Source organism: Lygodium microphyllum, chromosome 10 (assembly GCF_053477565.2).
Source record: "Lygodium microphyllum isolate KBCC chromosome 10, Lygodium_microphyllum_v1.1.10, whole genome shotgun sequence".
In the NCBI taxonomy this organism is placed as follows: domain Eukaryota; kingdom Viridiplantae; phylum Streptophyta; class Polypodiopsida; order Schizaeales; family Lygodiaceae; genus Lygodium; species Lygodium microphyllum.
The window spans coordinates 120,402,762-120,425,492 of record NC_141144.1 but is presented as its reverse complement, the minus strand read 5'-3'; the positions used below and the strand labels follow the sequence as shown (position 1 = coordinate 120,425,492).

The 22,731-nt window shown below is 40.8% G+C and overlaps 1 protein-coding gene across 3 annotated transcripts in view; it reads left to right on the top strand.

The window, feature by feature from the left end:
- Nucleotides 1-479: 479 nt before the first annotated feature.
- The window catches only part of LOC148030500 (uncharacterized), a 66,943-nt gene continuing 44,691 nt past the window's right edge, over nt 480-22,731 (top strand). Inside the window, exons 1-4 of one of the 3 annotated variants that reach the window (XM_087686842.1) lie at nt 480-814; nt 984-1,242; nt 1,749-2,906; nt 2,994-3,064. In XM_087686842.1, the coding sequence (XP_087542968.1) occupies nt 1,101-1,242; nt 1,749-2,906; nt 2,994-3,064 (1,371 nt within the window). In that variant the 5' untranslated portion in view covers nt 480-814; nt 984-1,100. The remainder of the gene's footprint in view (nt 815-983; nt 1,243-1,748; nt 2,907-2,993; nt 3,065-22,731) is intronic. The other 2 variants (XM_087686841.1, XM_087686843.1) reach the window with 2 other exon arrangements.

Sequence of the window (22,731 nt, the reverse complement as noted above, 5' to 3'; positions counted from 1 at the left end):
AGCCGTGGGTCTTCTCTAGGCTTTGTAATGTTTGTTTCCTTAACCTTGGTAGGCTATCATACATCAATTTTGTAGAACTCGTGTAATAACCACTCTCAATAGTAAAATGGGTTTGGGCTTTAGGTTCTTGGAAGAGCTTCCGTGCTCACATTATTATTTTGTTCAAAAAGTAATCAATAAATTCATGCTCCAACTTGGCTTGATAGGCCCACTTATTCCTATGCACCAGGTGATGAAAGATTGGGCATGCTACTTGGCCCACAATATAGGTCCTTAGTGCTTTCTCACATTGGGGGTGAGCACAAGTTTCCTACTTGCATTCATCATCATTAGAATTCTTCCATGGAACATTCAGGCCCTAATATTTAACTTGGGTCCAACTATTTAAGCCTCGCTTCTAGTAATCAAGGAATCATGGAGGTGTTAGGTGAAGTCAGATATTTTACCAAGTTTGCTACAAAATGAATAATGGTGGAAAGAAGCATGGCTTTACATCGTTAGAACACAATGCCTTTAAAGAAATCTGAGCAAAAGCAGTGAAGAAGGCTAATGAGTGAGTTAACACTTCTGTAACCTGTCACATAGAAAACTGATCGAGAGGCTTTCGACAATCCTCTAGGCCAAATCTGTCTCTGACCTGCCGCCGTCTCCCCTTCGTCAGCCATGGACGGTTTGAGAAACGCAGCTCGGTTGTTCACTCGCGAGAATAGGTTTTGCTGAACATTTGCAGGGACTATCTTCAGTCAGTTGTTGTAATGTCTCGAGTCGATTTGTCTGTGAGTGGACTCCTTGAAGGCGGCTGGCGGAAATACTGGTACTCTTTTAAGCATTAATGATAGAATTTCCCCTGTTTACTCAGTTCGTGTCTAGTTATCAACAGTTTGCTCTTTCAGTACTGTATTAGGACATATGTTTCGATGTATGGTTTTCTCTGCCTTTTGGGAGTCTCGGCTGGTTCAGATTCTCTTCATCGTGAAATTCAGGAGTTCTGTTTGTCCACATACATGATTCTCGGTTCAAGAATCGACGTGAGATGATGATTGGTTTTTTTTTCCTGTTGCATCCGGTCCAACAGAATTTGATTTGGCTAAACATCAAGAATGGATACAAGTCCATCTGCACATTCACCTGATGTTCGGGAATCAGGGCCTTCATTTCACAAGCCAGCAATTGACACATCTCGGAGAAATTACCGTCGACATTCTCCCTCATCTTCACGCTCTCCAACACCTCCACCCCCAGGTGCAGCCTCCATTGACGCATTCCTTTTTTTTCTTTTTGGGCTAGATTTTCTGATTTTCGAGTTTGGGGGGTATATTAGCAATATAGCCACTCAAATAAGGAAATTTGACTAGAACTAAATCAGTGAAACACATCCAAGATGTGCAATGCTATTGCTTATTTATCCTGCTTGAGGCTTGCACTACGTTGCTACTGCTGCTGTGTCTGCAGCATCTGCTTGTGGAATTCTGTTGTTACAGTTATTAATATTGTTTCTGTTTCTGGGTGGCCTTCTCATCTGCTTTGTGCGAGATTGCTCAAACTTTGGCTATTGATGAAACTTGGCTAGTTATTTGTTGTAGATACTTCGACCTGCAGGTGGGTTAGGATAAGGGAAAGTGAAACGGAGGTAGTAAAGTGAATTTGTGGTTGTTTCCCCCTCATGCTTGCCCTGCATGCTTGCAGAAGGAAAGGGGCTATGTATAGGTTGTCATTTTTAATGCTAAAACATTACATTTTTTGATTAGGTGGTTGGAAGCGCGAGAGAAGTCCATCTCAGCTTAGTCATGATGATGGTGTATTGAGGAGGGAAAAGAGGATGGATGCTAAAAACGATAACGAACGAGGGGATACTGGACGCAGTAGGAGAGGAGCAGATGTAGTGCCTTATGAGCATCGAAGTTCACATCGTGATCGCTATGGAAGAGATGGGTATGATCATAGTGATGGTCGGAAATATGCTAATCATCATGATCGGAGCCATCACAGCCATTTCTCCAACTCTTCAGGAAGAAGTTATGATTCTGATTATCGTCGACGCGATGATGGCAGATATTCCAGAAGTGACCATAGGACTCCTGAAAGGAGAGAGAGGGAAAATGATGAGAATAGACACAAAAGAAAAGAAAGCAGGACAAGTGATAAAGATAAGGACAGAGTAGACAGAACTGAGCTCAGAGATCGATACAGAAGCAAAGACCAGGAAGTTGGTTACGGAAGGGAAAAGTATGCTGCCAAAGATAGGGATTTGGATGATGAGAATTTGCATTTTAAAGAGAGAGAAACAGCAAGAACTAAACGTTCTGGTAACTATTGGCATGATTCTGAAGGAAGAAGCTGGAACAAGGAGGATAAATATGAAGTCAGAGAAAGGCATGCTTCAAGGTTAGATAGTGAAAGATCAAAGGAAAGTTCTAAAGAGTCAAGTCAACAGAAGAGCAAAGACAGGTGGAAGGAAAAGGAAAGTGGCAATGCAGAAGATGATTATGCAATAAGGGATGAGCCAAGGAGAAAGGGAGCAGGTGAAAACCAGAAGTCTGGTCATTCCCCTGAAACAAAGAAGGAAAAAGTTGCGAGGTCTGGGAAAGATGCAGATGAGGTTCATTTCCACAATGCAGGGAAGGGCAGCCAAAAGGCAGAAACCCGACATTCAGATCATAGAAAGTTAGACCACTCAAGCTTTGAGAAATCAACTAAAGTGGAAAGTATAAATTCTGATAATGATCATGCACATGAGCCAGGGAAGCCTGTGCTCACTGGAGATGAGAAATCTCTCAAGGGGTCAAAGTGGGGTCCTGAATCAGAAATGCTTTCGAACTCATTGTCCTCAAGTCCAGCAGTTCAGGGAGAGGGTGTGGATGTCAAAAGTAATGCGACTCTGGCAGCAATGAGAGCTGCAGAGGCTGGTTAGTACTCTGTGCAATATTGGTTACAAACTTATTGTGCATTTCTGTGTGCATTTGTTGATACATGAATTTGGATGTGTTTGGTAGCAACTAAAAGTCTCGGCAACTTCCTGTCTGCTGACCAAAAAAAGAGGCTACTATGGGGTAGCAAAAACCAGGTAATTTCTGCAGCCAGACTTGGCTGCATACTTGAATCTTGAATCTATATTGTATGTACTTGGAACTAGGGTGCCAGATCATCATCATGCCAGGGGAATGTTCTATTCACTTTGTGGTTTTTTCTAATTTGGGTGTAGCTTTCTGCATGTTTGTATGCTGTATTTCCTAGATTTGTTTTATCACTCTGCGGACTTTAGAAACACCAGTGTCTGAAACACTGCCTTTACTATCAACTGTTGTGCAATTTGATAATGCTTGGAAATTGGCATTGTGGGTTATGAGCAGATAATTGAAATTAGCATCAAGTCTCATATTCTTTAGGGGATACCTTACTTCATCTTTCTAGGGCATGCCCTTTAAAGGGGATGTCGTATACTATTATGTGAGACACATCACACAGCATCTTCTTAGCAGGCCCCTAAGTTTATTGCTGGAAATGCTCTCTTTCAATCTGACAATAAGTTCCACCAGCTGTAAGGTGGCTGGTGATCTTGTGTCCATCTGGTATAAAAACAATATTGTTGCTCAGCAAAGGCAAGAATCTTGTCCATGTGATGTGGGGGGAAATGGAAATTTGAGATTCTCTATCTTCTTTTGGACTCCAGCTCACAAACTCATATGTTGATGGACCTTCTTATTATGCTGCCTTCAAAGGGACTCTCTAAGGTGTCATTACGCACTTATGGACTTATTTATTACATACTATGGGGTTCATTAGTCTTTGTGAAAGAATAGTGGCCAGAGATCATGAGTGGGGATGGTGTGAGTTTGAGGGAATGGTTCAAGAGGGCAGAATGTGTCGAGACATGCTAGGGTTTGCAAAAGAAAACATTGACTGTATGACCATGATTGAAACATAGAGAACTCAAACACAAATGTAAAAAGGAAAAACACAAAAATACAAATAGGGAAGAAAGAGAACTCTAAAGTGAATGAATGCTGTAAAAGAATTTAGGAGTGTTCAAGATGCTCAAGGGGAGAGCTGTCTAACAGCAAGTGGTGCTAGGTCAGGGTTTAGCAGCATGCGTACACTCACACACACTGATAGTGAACAAGTGAATAGCAAGAGAGGAGAGTGTTGGAAGGTCACATCCACTATGTAAGAATGATAACGAAGTACAATCCCTATACCAGAACTTAGGAGGAACATGATAAGTGTAACAAACCCCCCTCGGGTGAATGGTGTGAACGTATACAGGGAATAGGCAGATCAATCCCCAAATGGTATCAAGCGTAGAGTCTTGGGAAAGGCCTCAAATTTCTCTCTAGAGAGAGCTTTCGTAAACACATTTGCCAGCTAGATTCCTCACAATTGCCGTGGCACTCTGATTGTCATTATGGATAGGAATGGGTGATTGTTGTCCCATACTAAGATTGACCAAAAGGTCCTTGAGCCATACACATTCCAATGTAGATGTAAATGTGGCTGTGTTTTTTGCTTCACAGCTAGATATGGCCACTGTAGACTTCTTCTTGCTCAACCAAGAAATGCATGAATCACCAAGTATGAAACAATTACCATTGGTGGACACCCTTGTGTCAAAACTAGTCCAATCACTATTTGTGAATGCATGCAAGCAAAGAGTAGTGCCTCTAGGATTAAAAAATTCCAATCCATGAGTACCTTTGAGATAACGAAAGACATGTTTAACTACTTGCCAATGTATAGTACTAGGGTTGTGCATAAAGTGTGTCAATTGAGAGACCCCAAACTAAATACCCAGCGGTGTATTACACAAATACAATAAACAAACAACAGCCTGCTGATAAAGAGAAGCATCAAATGGTTCTCTTGCATCCTCAAGTGTAAACTTGTGGCTTGTCTCTACTCCAGCTTGTCTCAATGGGAGTAGAGACAAGCTTGTAGTCTTGCATGTGAAAATGCTCAAGAAGATGCCCAATGTACTTAGACTGTTGCAAAATAATGCCCCCTTCAATTGCAGTAAAGTGTATGCAAAGATAGTAGTGCAAGTGGCCAAGATCTATCACATCAAATGTATGTTACAATTCAACTTTTAAGGCTGAAATGTGGTTTGCGAGGTCCAGTCAACAACATGTCATCCACATAAAAGAATGAGAATCAAGAGGCTATCCCATAGTTGTCCCTGCATGTAGTACGATATGATCCATATGATACGTATTAGTACGATTTCATACGAAAAAACAAGGTACTTTTGGTCACACCCCCCAACCTCTTTTTTTCAAGCATCAATCTCCTCCCAACAAAAAAAAGGCCTCTCTCTCTCTCTCTCTCTCACGATCAAGTCTCTCTACACCCTCTCTCTCATGATCAAGCTTCACACGTCTCTCTCTCCCCCCTCCCAAGCTTGCACTTCTCTTATTTGTATGATCATTTATGTATGATGTATCCAATCGTATTTATTTACTTGTAACTTATATGTTGTAGTGCACATTGCGCATGAGGCATATACCATAGAGGTTTTGGTATGTTACTCTCAAGTATTCATCTTATATACTCTAATAGCATTGCTCTTTAGACTTACACACTTATTCTATCATCTTTAGTCCAAAATACCCAAGATGATTTTTTTTTTCATACTAATATCGTACCGTACCTTATAAAATCTTAAGGTAACATTTAGTGCTGTTTTTAATTGTACCATAAGGTATCGTACCTGTTGTATTTGACAACTATGGGCTATCTGCATGTTAGCGGACATAAAATGTGTTTTCAGTGTGTGAATTATTGAAGCCAAGAGCAATCAAGTATGCACGTATCTTCTCATACCATGCCCTAGGTGCCTGCTGTAAATCATAGATGGCCTTATGCAACTGGCATACTTTGCATTCTACCCTTTTTGAACAAAGCCAGGAGGTTGTATGACATAAACCTCCTCATGAAGCTCACCATTTAGGAAAGTAGTCTTCATATCCAATTGATGTACATGCCAATCATAATGAGTAGCCAAGCGATGCCATTGTGAATGGTGGTCATACGTGAAGCGGGTACAAACGTCTCATCATAGTCAATCCTGTACTGTTGGGCATACCCTTTGGCAATAAGATGTGCCTTGTAACGATCAATGCTACCATCAGATTTGTGTTTTATTTGTAAACCCACTTTGTGCCTATAGCACACTTACCAGTAGGCAAACCCATTGATCAAGGTATTACTGATTATGAAGTGGGTGATGAGAGGGCTGCTATTTAAGAAGCTAAAACAACTCCTAGATTGTTGCTGAAATAGGCTGCTGTTTAATATGTATTTGCTACTGATTTTGTTGCTGTAGACCCTCAATAGGTTGCTGAAATTGATCAAAATCAGGTGCATTTTATCGAAACAATGGTAACAAACTATTAAATATGTCCATAGGTACCACATTGGGCCGATTTTTGCAATCCATGAATGACTGACCAACATGTTCAGCGAATACCACATCTCTACTAACAAAAATCTTGTTGGTGGAGGGTTGGTAGAAGCGGTGCTCTTTACTTTCTGCACTATAACCAAAAATGCATTTGATAACCTTGTCTTGTAGTTTGTATTTGTGGCTGTGGCACCAAAGTATATGCCAATCAACCAAAGACATGAAGATATGACACCATAGGTTTCTGTCTATTCTAAGCCTCGTAAGGTGTACATTTAGCCAATGCTATAGTTGGCTTGCGATTTAGGACATACATTGCACACATGATAGCATTAAGCCAAAACTTTGGGGGTAGCTTATTGTGTGACAACATACAACGTGCCATTTCTATCAAAGTGCAGTTTTTCCTTTCAGTCCCACTATTTTGTTAAGGTGTGTAAGGCGTAGTACACAATTGGATAATGCCCTTTTCAACCAAAAAAGAGTTGAACTCCTATGACATATATTTCCCCCCCCTCGATTGGTACATAGTGTAATCAGCTTGTATCCACTGCCATTTTCAGTTGAGGCAAGAAGATTTAGAACATGTAAACACTTCGGATTTGTGCCTCAAAGCATATGCCTAACAATGACAAGTTGAAACCAGCCTTCCTTTCGTGGATGGTGGTAATTTCTTGATTACAACTTAGTTATAGTAGTAATATTTACTACAAAGCTGAGAAATGCAAAATCACTTACAATCTTGGATAATGGACACCTTGTTGGCCTCAAAATTAGCGCCCCTTTCGGCATTTCTTTAATTTAATTAAAGAAGAAGTTGATGTACAATGGGATTCTCCCAATCCCTTTCGGTATTCCAACCCTCCTTGTTGTCCAAAATGACTAGCAAGTCTTCAACCAAATTTGCCCCTTGATTCGGCCAGTCAATTGGCATTCACCGGCTTTGATGGAGATGGAAAATGCCGCAAATTCATTGATTTGCTAGTCCTCCACTTGAATTTGACTGAAATAGCTTTAGCCCTATTGAATCCAAGTCTTGCAGCTTCCAATTCTTGGCATGCTTCCGTAGGCTGTTGCTAAACCGTGATTTCTATTGTAGATTAGAGTTTATTGCAGAGAAATTTGAAAATTTCTTTGCCTCTGGTGATCTCAATGCTGTAATCTTCGGAGCAAGGCTATGGAAAGGCTGTGAGATAAGAGAGAATGCTGAGGAGAGAGAAAATTCAGACTTTCTTCATGAAGAATTGAAGAAAATTAGTCATTCTTTGTTGTTGCCTTGTCTCAACAGCTTGTAGATGTAAAGAACTGAAGAAAATCAATAATTTATTACTGCTGCCTTGTCTCAACAATGTGTAGAGGCTGTCACTTGCTGTTGATTGGTTTTCTCTTGCCATTGGTTGCCTTAGAATGTCCTCCAATGGTTGCAAATCAAATCGGCAGCATCTCCTCCCTCTCAGCCAAATGCACTAAAAATGCCTCTCTAGCTTCTAAAGACGTTTTTCAGTCTTTCATGGGTATTTTTGACAACAAGTGGCAGCCTTCCCAAATGGTTTTTCCAGTATTATCTATAATTAAATATCAATTTTCAGTCTTTAAATACTGAAAATTAATCTAATAATTATTTCGGTGCCTAGAAAAATAATATGACTGGTCAATAATTAAATTGACTAGGCAACTTTCATTCTCGAGTGTCTCCACGTTATCTGTGACCATCAGATTGCGTTAGGTGCCATTAAACGCCACTTCTCTAGTATCACCAACTAGCACTTATGACCAAATGAATGACTTAGGCCAATAATTGCCATCAGATACCACCAAGTACGTATGCGGCATAACTTACGACAGCTTTTGTCTTTGATATCTCGTGATTTCCTCAGGTTCCGGGTTCATAAATTTACTCTAACCTAAGTTATACCTTCCCCATAAGCATTCAGGAATGCAGATGCAGTACCAAACGTGCTACTTTGTGCCCCAAGTATCAAGGCAATGCTGCCATACATAGGTTTTGCATATTTTCAGCCATACTCGGATACATTGGCCCTTGCATACCATGCATTGGTTGCTGCATACAATAGGGATTTTGTGCCATACATTCCTGCATGTGGTCCTTGTCCAACCATAGCATGAAAAATCGTGCTTCCACCAAAATACATTGGCTGCCCCTTCATAGCATGCGTGCCTGGCTGTCCAAAATCCATTGGATTAGCACTTTTGTGATGGCTTTGCATTTGCATTCCTTGCCCCATAGGTACCAACTATTTTGTTTCATTAGCATCGTTGGAAGCTTCAATTGAAGGGTTTGGCATGATCTTCGATTCATCTTGTTGTCTCAAAGGTGTAGAAGACATCTTCTTCTTCTTGCCTTTGCTAACCTTCTTTGGAGCATTCAAAAATTGGGTAAATTGAGGATCCTTTGCCAATTCAACAAAGAGATTTGTTGCTTTCCTCGTCCGATTCTTGAAGTGGTTATCAAATTCCTCTTCACTTTATTGGTCATCAGTCTCCTTATGCCTTGAAGGTGTGTATCGTGCCCAACAACAATATCTTGAGCTTGGTGTCCATGGTTCGAGCCTTGTCCAATTTAGACATTGTATTTCCTTCATTCCCATGTGAATGTTCATACTGATAGGCATCATCATTGCTTGAGTCCATCTCATTGTATGAAGACATATTGCTATAATTTCTGAGCTGAGTGTAAAAATCAGTACTAGCATAAAGCTTTGGCTTGCAATTAGGTGCCTTAGGCCCACCAAATTAAGGGATTGAGTGGTGTCTTGGCAACGGAACCATGAAACCAGCCTTCCTTCCATGGATGGGTGGTAATTCCTTGATTACAACTTAGTTACAGCAGTAACATTTATTACAAAATTGAGAAATATAAAATAACTTACAATCTTCGACAATGGACATCTTGTTGGCCCCAAAACTGGTGTCCCTTTCGGTATTTCTTTAATTTAATTGAAGAAGAAGTTGATATACAATGGGATTCTCCCAATTTCTTTCAGTATCCCAATCTTGGACAATGGATACCTTGTTGGTCCCAAAATTGGTGCCCCTTTTGGTATTTCTTTATCTTAATTGAAGAAGAAGTTGATGTACAATGGGATTCTCCCAATCCCTTTCAATATTTCAATTTCCCTTCTTGTTCAAAATGACTAGCAAGTCTTCAACTAGAGTTGCCTCTTGATTCGGGTAATCAATTGGCCTTCATCCGCTTTGATGGAGATGGAAAATACCCAAAATTCATTGATTTGCTGGTCCTTCTACTTGAATTTGATTGAAAACAGCTTTAGTCCTATTGAATCCAAGTCTTGTAGCTTCCACTTTTTGGCACGCTTTCTGAGTCTGTTGCTAAACCCTAATTTGTACTGCAGATTAGGATTTATATAAGAGAAATCTGAAATTTCTTGGCCTCTAGTGATCTCAATGCTGTAATCTTCAAAGCAAGGATGTGGAAAGGTTAGGAGATGAGAGAGAATGTTGAGGAGAGAGAAAATTTAGACTTTCTTTGCGAAGAACTGAAGAAAATCGGTCATTTACTGTTGCTGTCTTGTCGAATAGCCATGGAAGTTGTCATGTATAGCTTAGGACCACTAGACAGATGGTTGCCCCGTCCTATATGCTATCATTTGCGCTAGAAGGACCTTGGACTGGTGTCACTTGCTCCTGGAGGGATCCAAATTACTGTCACATGTTGTAGGATTGATCCGTGGTGGTTGCAAATCACATTAGTAACCTCTTCTTGCTCTCTAATAGTCTTCGCTCTCACGATGGTTGGCATAGACTCCACCAGCCCCTAAAAACGTTTTTCCCACTTGCATTGGCAAGTTTTGCCTAATGGCAGCCTTCTAATCCCATTTTCAGTATTATCCAGTCTATTAAATATTAATTTTTAGTCTTTAAATAGTGAAAATTCATCAAATAATTATTTTAGTGCCTAGAAAAATAATATGATTGGCCAATAATTATATTGGCTAGGCAAATTCCTTTTCCAAGTGTCTTTGCTCCATCTTTGACTATCAATTGGCGTTAGGTACCATTAAACGCCCCTTCTCTAGTGTTATCAACTAATACTTATGGCCAAATGAATGATCTAGGTCAACAATTGGTACCAGATGCCACCAAGTATCTGTGCAACATAACTTATAGTAACTTTTGCCTTTGATATTTCATGATTTCCTCGGGTTCCGGGCTTGTAAATTTACTCTAATCCCAGTTACATATTACATGTGCAACATTTACTTAACCATGTGATTAAAAATTAATCCTCATGTTAAGTGAGGTTTCAAAGATACATGTCCTTATGACATAAGTCATATCATCAATGAAGATAACAAAATACAAGTATTCTTTGATGGATTTAACATGTATGGGTCCACAAATATCACTATGCACAAGTTGTAAATTTTGACCAGCACGTATAGATCCACCTTTGGAAAACAAAGCACGATGCATTTTGCCAAGTACACATCTTTCACATATAATGTGAATAGATGCTTTTAATGGAGGGAGATCAAGCATAATATTTTTACTTTGTAGGCGAAGCAAACTGTTATGGGAGCACTAGACTGTGCTCGAGAGATTAGACTAGATGCAAGATTTGTTGCAAGAATTTTGATTACAAAATAATTTTACGTAGGGGCACAATATAGAATGATAACTTAACAAGATATGGAAGATCCCACATGGGACTGAAGGCATGGATACAAGATATTAGAATTACAAGATTTTTCTCAATGGGGACGAACAAGATACAAGACAATACTAGATAAGATCTCGTACTACAAGATTACAAGGTCACATGACAATAGGAGTATAATGGAAGACAAGGCAAGAGCAGATATCATGACTAGACAAGAACTAGAACTGGAACTTGAAGTTACTTACTTGGAGGTCTTGATTCCTTGAGCTCCCAAGATTGACATTGATAAGACTGAGGAGCTCTATGGTGAGCCCCTCCTTTTATAGGTGTTGGAGGGCAGCTAAAGATATTCTAGAATGTTTCATGATGACATCATTGATGATATAGACAGTGACATGGCATATCTTCTAGAAGGTTCTATGATGACATGGCAAGGATGCGTTCGCATGGTTGACTCGAGGATGTCTTGTTAAGGGTGCGTTCTCATGGGGTGTGGATTCATACGGCATAAGCAAAAATTAATCCGTACACTTGATCATGACTGTCCGTGACATTACCTCCTTCTCTAGCAACAAGTTCCACGAGGAGCGGCTCGATGGTTTGGTCCAAGTTTCGTTGGATTCCTCTTGTGAAATTCTTTAACTTTGAGAGGTGCTCCTTGGAGATATTCTATAGGTTCCCAAGTGCAATCATTGATGTCATATTCTTTCCAGTGAACAAGGTATTCCAATCAACCTCAGGAGATCCTCGAATCTAAGAAATGCTCCACCTCAAATTATTCATGATCTTCAATCTGGACAAGTGGTGGGGGATTAGATCTCTCCCCCCTCAGTGGTGAGCTATGGTATTGCTCGAGCAAGGAAACATGGAAGATTGGGTGGATCTTCATGGTGCTGGGGAGTTGGAGTCGGTAAGCAACTGGGTTGATCTGGGCTATGATAGTGAAGGGTCCAAATCTTTGGTGGCCTAGCTTGGTGGAGGGCCTTGTTGTCTAGAGGTTATGCCTGAGTAACCATACTTTATCATCGACTTTGTATGCTGGACGTTGGAGACGATATTGGTCCGCATAGTGTTTGTATTGATTTTGAGCCTTTTGGATTTGTTGCTTGAGTTCTTGGTGTATATTTGCTAGGTGAAGGGTCCAAATCTTTGGTGGCCTAGCTTGGTGGAGGGCCTTGTTGTCTAGAGGTTATGCCTGAGTAACCATACTTTATCATCAACTTTGTATGCTGGATGTGTTGGAGACGATATTGGTCCGCATAGTGTTTGTATTGATTTTGAGCCTTTTGGATTTGTTGCTTGAGTTCTTGGTGTATATTTGCTAGGTGTTGAGCTTTATCTCGGGCGGTAGGGTTCTTTACTTGATTGGGAGATGTATATCCATCCTTGGATGCTGGCCATAGTTTGCAAAGAAAGGGGTTTGCTTGGTAGGTACATAGATACTATTATTATGAGTAAACTCTACAAAGGGCAAGAGCTCAAACCAATCATTCTGATGGTAGTTGATGGTGCAGCAGAGATATTGTTCCAAGACTTGATTTACCTGTTTTGTTTAACCATCAGTCTATGGACAACTTAACTTGGACTTCAAGGAGGTTGCAAAGGCTCTTCCAAAAACTAGATATGAATTGGAGACATTGATTGTCGATGATGTCATCTGGGAGCCCATGCAATATGAAAATGTATCTGAGGAAGAGTCTAGCGATAGTTGCGCTTGTGACGATCTTGGTGGTAGGGATAAAATGTGTCATTTTTGTGAACCTATCTACCACAACAAGAATAGAGTTATATTTGTCTAATTTAAAAAGATTTGTTATGAAATCCATGGACAGAGAAAACTAGGGTCGTGGTGGAATGGGCAAGGGTTGCAGGAGGCCAAATATGAATTGGGGACCCTAATCGTTGATGATGTCGTTTGGGAGTCCATGTAATCTGAAAATTTATCTGAGGAAGAGTCTAGCGATTGCTACGCTTGTGACGATCTTGGTGGTAGGGATAAAATGTGTCATTTTTGTGAACCTATCTACCACAACAAGAATAGAGTCATATTTGTTTGATTTGAAAAGATCTGTTATGAAATCCATGCATAGAGAAAACTAGGGTCGCGCTGGAATGGGCAAGGGTTGCAGGAGGCCATGTGGTTTGTGACGAGGTATCTTGGCCCTGTTGCAGGTATCACATGATTTTATATATTCCTTAACTTCTTTCCATATTTGGGGTCACCAAAAATCTCTTGAAATAAGCTCTAAGGTCTTATTAACTCCAAAGTATCCTGCTGCTGGGGTGTCATGGCGTTGTTGGAGTGCCTGGAGTCTTGGCTTTCCTGGAGGGATGTAAAGTAGATCCTTATAGTATAACACTTTATTCTTCACAAACAAAATTGGGACTCCAGCAGGAGACTTCAAGTGCCCATTGAACCCCTTGGTTAAGTTCTCATCAATGTTTTTGCTTCATAGTTGTGAAGTACTGGCATATTCTTTTTCAAGATTGGGGCAAATCATGACAAAGCTTGACTACAAAGCAAAGTCCCAATGAATCCCACCTTTGAAGCATCATCTAGATACCTATCCGGTTGCATGCGGATATAAAGCTTTACTTGTTGCAAGAACCCCTTGAACTTCGAACGGTCACCATTGAACTTCTCTAGCATGTTGATCTTGGGTTCTCTTGTTGGGGTTGGTGTAGGGCCTAGATGCATAGGGTGTTCTATTTGAAGTTGCACTTGTTGTTCATTCAAGTCTTGAATTTGTTGTTGAAGGTTTTGAAGAGAGGCCACGATTCTTTCAAGAGTGGTCTCTATGGTGCTTAGTAGGGCTAGAAAGTAGTCTTGCCAAACTGTTATGAGAGCACTAGACTGTGCTCGAGAGACTAGACGTAAGATTTGTTACAAGAATTCTGATTACAAAATAATTCTACGTAGGGGCATAAGGTACAATTATAACTTAACAAGATATGGAAAATTCCATAATTTGGGACCATAGGTATAGACAACAAGAATCGATAGGATATGAAGGATCCCACAACCCGGGACCGTAAGTATGGATACAAGATATTAGAATTACAAGATCTCCCTTTGTTGGAAGCGATAGGGACGTAGCTCGAGCAGGAGTGGATGAGTGAGTGTGACGGCTTGAGAGAGTTTTAGCAGAGTGAAAGTACGAGACGATAAGAGTGTACTAAGAATGTGTTGGTACACAAATAATAAAATGTATTTATACTTAGGGCATGTAAAGGGTGCATTCACATGTACAATGTGCGTGTACTATACACGGAGGTTATCGGGCCTTTATATCCCAACAACCTTCCACTTAAAGGTCCGATATGAACCTCTAGCTAATCAACTCCCACTAGTCGAATGCAGTGCTCGTGCTGAGCTTTGCTTAGACTTTTAGTGAGAACATTTGCAGGGTTATCTTGTGTTTTAATCTTGGTCAATATGATTTGACCATCTTCCAGAATCTGTCTGATGAAGTGATATCGCACATCTATATGCTTTGTGCGTGAATGATACACGGCATTCTTAGCGAGATACACAACACTGGCTATCACATCCCAAAACTGCAGTACCCATAGACATTGCCGAGATCATCTGCAAGTCTGCTCAACCATATAGCTTACTTAGAAGCTTCAATAGCTGATATGTATTCAGTTTCAGTTGTACTCAGTGCAACAATATTCTGCAACCTGGAACACCAAGAAATAGCCCCACCAACAACTGTAAAGACATACTCGCTGGTGGACCTATGAGTGTCCAAGTCACCTGCCATGTTTGCATTACAATAACCCTGCAAACTAAGTGCACCCTGCCCATAGCAAATACTTTTTCTTTGTGTACCCTTAAGGTATCGAAGAATACACTTGACAGCCTCCCAATGTGCTTTGCCAGGATTTGATATAAACTTGCTAACAACTCCCATTGCATGAGCAATGTCTAGACGAGTAGCAACCATAGCATACATAAGAGAACCACAAGCTGATGCATAAGGAACTCCCTTCATAGCATTTACTTCCACGCCATCTTTCAGGCTGTTGGCTTTGCTAAGCTTGAGATAAGGAGGTAAGGGTACCCCAAAAGGCTTAGCTTTAGCCATGCTAAATCTGTCCAGTACCTTTCCAATGTACTTTTCTTGAGATAAAAACAACAATTTCTGCATTCTATCTCTACGAATCCTCATGCCCAAATATGCTCTGCATTTCCCAAATCTTTCATGGAGAAAGCTGATTTCAGCTGATTTTTGAGGAGCGCAGAAGAGGATAACAATATGGTTGCAGATGATGATGAAGAAATTGAGCATAGCAATACATCTGACAGTGGGATAGAATTATTTGTTTCATTGCCTATTGGTAACATAGACCTAGAAGTAGATAGTCTAGCAAGGGCCGATCTCATTGAAGATGAGATTGATCATTCATTGTAGCATATATAATTAGCTTTGAATGATTGGATGTATATTTGTAATACTCAGAAAGAAGTAAAGTTGGTAATGTATTCAAAAAAATACTAGCTGTTAAGATGTTTGGTCATATTTAGGGACTTTATGAGAAATGGCTGCGTGTAAACTCATGGGATAGCATAAAATTGTCAAACTTTTTGTACCAGTGCCGTGGTGCTTGTTTCAGCCCATACAGGCTGCGTTTTAGCTTACACACCATTTGCTCTTTTCCAGGAACTACAAAGCCCTCGGGCTGTTTCATGTAGATTTCCTTATCAATGCCACCATGCAAGAAAGCTGTTTTTACATCCATTTGATACAGCTCTAAATCCAAAACAGCAATAAGAGCAAAAAGCACACGTAGAGTGGTCATTTTCACAACAGGTGAGAAGACCTCTTGGAAGTCAATCCCTTCCTTTTGTGCATAACCTTTGGCAACTAGCCTTGCCTTGTACTTGGGTTTCCCATCAACTGTCTTGACTTTGTACACGCATTTGTTTGGAAGTGGCTTCCTTTCCTTTGGCAATGACACAAGATCCCAAGTATCATTTGCATATAGAGATTTAATCTCTTCCTGCATAGCTAGCTCCCACTTATTGTTGAACTCACGTGACTTGGCCTCTTTGTATATAAGAGGCTCACCCTCATTTGTAAGTATCACATAATGCAAAGAGGGGTCAAACCTATGTGGTTGCCTTCTTACGTGTGTAGACCTGTGTACCCAATGATCAACATTTTTAGGAATTGGGTCTACATCTGGAGGTATATTATTTTCAGCACTTATTGGCTGCTGTAAACCATTTTCAGCATGTTGTTCATGCTGTACAACACCTTCATTTTCATTTCTAGTACCTGCATTTTCATAATCAGCAACCCTATCTTGCTGTCCATGACCTCCTTGTGCTTCTATTTGCCATCCATCATCATCTGGCTCAAAAGTAACCGGCTGATCATCAGTTTCAGCCTGTGATACAGCACCTTGAGGCTCATTTTCTGAAGTAATGGGTGGCTGCAAACTTTGAAATTTCACATTTTTCAGATCTTCATTAGAGGCTTAAGTGGCTTTCAACAATTTTGCCTCATTGAACACAACATTATGGCTGCAAATAATTTTCTTGGATTGAGGTAACCACACTCTATAGCCAAATTCACTCTCATCACCATAGCCCATGAAAATGCCTTTGGTGGATTTTGGGTCAAGTTTATTCCTCAGCTCATTCCTAACATGCACAAAAGCATCACAGCCAAATATGCATAAATGGTGATATGAGGCCGATTTGCCAGACCAAACCTCCTCAGGGATGCCATTATTTAAGGACCTGTTTGGAGAGTGGTTGCAAATGTGAATCGCGGTTTTGAGTGCCTCTTCCCAAAATGTATGAGGGAGATTAGTAGTGGATAGCATGCACCGCACTCTTTCACATAAAGTCTTGTTATACCTTTCAGCCACCCCATTTGAAGAAGGGCTGTAAGGGGCTGTAAGCTCTCTCTTAAAACCATGCAAGTCACAAAAGGACTTGAATTCAGTCGATGTGAACTCACCCCCATTATCAGTTCTCAAGCATTTCAACTTTCTACCTATCTGAGTGGTCACAAATGCACGAAAAGTTTTAAAAACAACAAACACTTCACTTTTCTTTTTCAACAAGTACACCCAAATCTTCTTGGAACAATAATCAATAAAGGAGACAAAATATGCAGCACCACCCAATGATTTCACGGGCATACTACATACATCAGAATGCACTAAGTCCAAGACATTGGACTTACGTGAGACACCAGAGTAAAAATAAAATTTTATTTGCTTTCCAAACTGACACTCATTACAAAAATCAAGTTTAGAGCCTTTTCCATCAACCCTCTTCAAAGAGGTAAGGACATCAAGTCCTTTTTGGCTCATATGGCCTAATCTCTTATGCCATAACTCCAAGTGGCTGCAAATTTCAGCAATTGCAAGAAACTTGCCATTCAAGGCTTTACAGTGCAAACAATACAAAGTGCCCTTCTTGGTTCCTTTTGCAATCAGCATGGAACCCTTTTTCACTTTCCAGAAACCACCACCAAACAGTGTGGTGTAGCCATGCAAGTCAAGCTGACCAACATATAGTAAACTCTTTTTAATGCCAGACACATATCAACATCTTTTAACACAAGCTCTTGACCATTGTCTAAAGACAAGTGTACTGTGCCAATCCCATCAATGCTACAAGCATGGTTATTTCCAAGATACACTTTTCCATAACTGCCTGCATTGAACATAGCAAAATACTCCAAACAAGGAGTTACATGGAAAGAGGCACCAGAGTCTACAATCCAAGTCTGAGTGACACCATCATCAACTGATAAGAGTGCATCAATCACATCAGCCTTGGTAATCTGCATGTCCTACATGTGACATACAAGGGCATCATAATCAACTGCACATAATACATCAGCCTCTGTATCTGAAAGCTCCTCTATGACCACACTAGAGGCCACATTGGCCTTTTCTTTGTCTTTGGATGTCTCCAATGCATCTGTCTTTTCTTCCTTCTTCTTTCTCTCTTGTTCCTTCTTGTAATACCTGCAATCAGGTTTCTTGTGGCCCTTCCGACCACAGTGATAGTAAGTAATGTCACTCTTATCCTTTCCTTTGCTCTTGCTCCTATTTCTCTGTCTTGCATTTGCATTTTTCTTTTCAGCCCTGCCTCTTACATTATAAGCTGAGTTGCTGCCTTCTCCACTAGACATACATCTAATTTCTTCATTCAAGATAGAACCCCTCACCCCATCATATGAGAGATTGGGGTTATTGCTGAGTGAAACCACCAAGGTTTCCCAAGAGTCAGGCAATGTCATGATCAAAAAGATCGCCCTCAACTTATCATCAAAGTCTAAGTTTGCATCTTTGAGCTGATTTAGAATCCCTGTAAATGCACTCAAGTGCTCAGCTGCAGGCTTTGACTCATCCAATAGCATATTCACCAACTTGCGCATTAAATGTACTTGATTAACAGGTGTGGTGATCTCATAAGTAGTTTTCAGCTTCTCCTATATTGTATAACCTGTGTCTAAACCCTTAATGTCTGTTAGAATGTCATCAGTGGCACCCATCTTTATGTAAGCCACAACCTTTTTATTTACTCTGGCCCAATCTACATCGGACATTAGTGCGGGTTTATCTTCTTGCAAAGCATCTTCACAATCCTTTAGGAACAAAATGCCCTACATACGGTCTTTCCAAAGGTCAAATCCATGACCATCAAACCATTTAATCTCCATCAAACTCTTGATGTCTGAACTGGAATAAGTTGCAGCCATTTTATCACGAACACAAGAGTAAATGCACTAATCTGCGGAAGCACAAGCTGAACCAGCAAAATACCCTGCTGTTTTTTCTCAACCAAAAATAAATATCTGCTGTTTGTACATTAACCAGCCATTGCACGGGCAAAAGATGCAGAACTTTCAGTCCATGTAGGAAGCACATTGCTGAGATTTGGGCAAGTACAAAACTGTTCTAAATCAGTGTGCAGTCTACATGCAGGGTGTGGTCAAAAGAGGGTATAATTGGCTAGTCTTTAGCCTGTGGGCCTCTTGGAGGTGGGGAAATTCATTGACAAGGGTGTCTGAGCACCAGGAGGCTTCTTCTAGGGGTAGGCCTTGCCATTTGATAAGGTACTCCTTGATGGATCGAGATCTTAAGTACTTATCTCGTTGCCCAATGATTGCCTCAGGGATATATTGAATGATACCTTCTTCGTCTATGGGGGGGAAATTCTTCCATATAGTCCACTAAGGTGCCAATGAAGGGCTTCAGCTGGCTGATATGAAACACATTGTGAATCTTGGTGGTAGGGGGAAGCTCTGATCGATAGGCTAATTCACAAACTCTCTTAAGGATCCAATAGGGGCCATAGAAACATGGGCCAGCTTGTTACTGCTGCCCTCTTTGAGAGTGGAGTAACGATAACTAGGCACTTTCAAGAGGACCAGCTCCCCTTCTTGGAATTCCAAATGCCTTTTTTTCTCATCAGCATAGAGTTTCATGTGAGTTTGTATCTTTTGAAGATTCACTTTGTATTGCTGAAGCAGGGCTTGCATGCGATCCAACTCGGCGTTGCTCTAAGGGTTGATATTATCATTGAATAAGACTGTAGGGAGGGAAACCTTATACCCGTATAATACCTCAAAAAGGGAAACCCCAATGCTAGACTGGGTGGAGTTCTTATATATAAACTCAGCCAAGTGGAGCCATGTATCCTAACTATGTTGTACATCTTGGTAAAAGTGCCACAAGTACATCTCAAGCCATTTATTTACTCTTTTAGTCTGCTGGCCATCTGTCTGGGGGTGGTATGTAGTGGATGGAGCAAACTTAGTGCCCATAGATGTGAAAATTGTCTATTAAAAGTTGCTAATAAACTTAGCATTCCTATTGTGCATTATAACTAGTGGCAAGCCATGCAACTTGAAGACATACTCCATAAACTGAGTGGCCACTTGAGAGGTAGTGTATTGTGTCTTAGTGGGGATAAAGTGGGCTGCTTTGGTGAGGCGATCAACTACTATGTATCTAATGTTCCAACCTTTCTTGGTAACGGGGAGGCTCGTGATAAAGTCCATGGTGATATGTGTCTACTTTCGTTTAGGAATAGGAAGGGGTTGTAAGAGGCGAGTGGACCTAAGCGTATTGTCCTTGTTCTGCTGGCATGGAACACATTTGGTCACAAAATCCTTGACATCCCTCCATAAGCCTTTCTAGTGAAAGCTCTTGACAATCCTATCATATGTTTTGAAAACACCCAATTGACCAGCAGTGGGGCAAGAATGCATTTCTTCCATGATCTTCTGTGTGAAAGGAGAAGTGTGGGGGATGAAAATCTTGCTATGGGACCAAATAAGGCCATGCATGAGCTGATATTGGGAGTTTTCAGCCATTACCCCATGTTGTAATTTCTGGAAGATGTGGTTGCAGTCCTCATCCAACATATAGGCTTCTTGAAGATTCTCAATCCAATCACTATACAACTCTGAAATAGAGGATACTTTGCATGCCTACATCCAAGAGAGTTAATGAGCCACGGTATTATCTTTGCCCCGAGTGTGAGAAATGTCAAAATCATAGTTTTGCAATGTCGCCACCCATCTCCTTTGCTTAGAAGTTACAGTAGACTGAGCCAAGAAGTATTGGAGGACTCGATGGTCACTCTTTACTTGAAAGTGGCTGCCATACAAATAGTGGTGCCATTTCTTAATAGCATGGAGAATGGCCAATATCTCCTAGTCATACACATTCATTTGTATCTCCTTGTCATCAAGCTTGCAGCTCGCAAAAGCAATCACACCATGCTCTTGTAGCAAGACTACACCAATACCCTTGCCATTGGCATCACCACTGAATGGTAAACATCTTGGAGAAATCAAGGCATATGAGGATGGGGCTGAAGTTATCATTTCCTTGAATTGTTTGAAGCTATGATCAACAGTGGTATCCCAAAAGAAGGATTCCTTTTTTAGTCGATTAGTCAAAAGTGCTGCAATGGTGGCATAATGCGTAATGAAGCGTCTATAAAATGAGGAGAGACCAAGAAAACCGCGTAATGTGATATGATAGAGAGCGTGAGGATCGAGACACAATGCTTTCTCACAGTACACAGAGAGAGAGAGAGAGAGAGAGAGAGAGAGAGAGAGAGAGAGAGAGAGAGAGCAGTGGAGAGAGGAGAGTGAGCACGACACCTTTTTTGTTCAGTACAAAGACTAGTGTACCTCTTTAGGTTTTAGATAGATATATAAGAAAGTACAAATGTGCTAAGGGTGTGTTCACACCCAAGCACACATAAAAGGCACGATGGCCCTTTATTCCCAACAACCTCCCACCTAAAGGCAATGTGCCTTAAGAGGAGAAAAGAATCAACTAAGTCTAGGTATGTATAAAGCTGAAATACATATACCTATCCAACTCCCATCATCTGTCGACAATGAGCAAACGACTCTACTAGAAGACCCTTCGTGAGAAGATTTGTAGGATTATCATCTGTATACACTTTGACAAGCTCAATGCTCTTATTGTCAAGTACATCTCTAATGAAGTGATACTTCACTTGTATGTGCTTCGTCTTTGCAACAAAGACGAGATTCCGTGCTAGCATGATAGCACTCTGACTATCACAATGGAGAACAGGTAACTCTATAATACCAAGCTCTCCCACTAGATGTGAAAGCGATGAAGCTTCCTTGCATGCCTCAGTGGCAGCCACATACTCTGCCTCTACAGTAGACAATGCAACACACTTTTGTAGCCTGGAGGTCCAAGAGACTGCTCCTCTTGTGAAGATAAACACATACCCAGAAGTGGACTTTTTGTAGTCCGCATAACCAGCATAGTCTGCATCCGTAAAGCCAACGACAGTGTGCTTTTGCTTTCCAAAGCAGATGCACAAATCCTTTGTGCCTTTGAGGTATCTCATAATATCTTTTACTGCTTCCCAATACTTTTTACCAAGGTTTGCCCTGTATTTGCTAACCACACCCACTGCAAAGGCAATGTTAGGACGTGTAACAACCATAGCATACATCAAACTGCCAACAGCTGAATATGGTATCTTGGCCATTTCAGCCTTCTCATCATCAGATGTAGGGTTGTCCTGTGCACCGTGTTTCACATGTGGAGGCAATGGAACCCCAATTGTTTTCCCCCCCTCCATATTGAAACGCTGCAAAACCTTGGAGATATACTCCTGCTGAGATAGATAGAGTAATCCTTTTGTCCTATCTTTGAGTATTTGCATGCCAAGAATGTGATTTGCATCACCAACATCCTTCATGTCAAAGCTGCCATGAAGACTTTGCTTCAGTGAGTCCAAGGCATGGGTATCCCTGCCAGCAATCAGCATTCTCTTGGTGCTTGTTTCAGTCCATACAAACTCCTTTTGAGTTTACATACCATCTTCTCTTTTCCTTTTGCCACAAACTCTTCAAGCTGCTGCATATATATGTCTTTATGTAGATCACTATTTAAGAATACAGTCTTTACATCCATCTGTATGAGCTCCATATCTTCAGCTGCGACCAAGCCCAAAATGGTTCTCAATGTAGTCATCTTGACTACAGGAGAGAAGATCTCATAAAAGTCAACTCCATGTTCTTGCTTGTACCCCTTTGCAACCAATCTTGCTTTGTACTTTGACGAGGAACCAAAAGTGACCTTCATCTTGTAAACCCATTTGCATGGAAGGGTTTTCTATCCTTTAAGGCAACTGCACTAAGTCCCAAGTGCCATT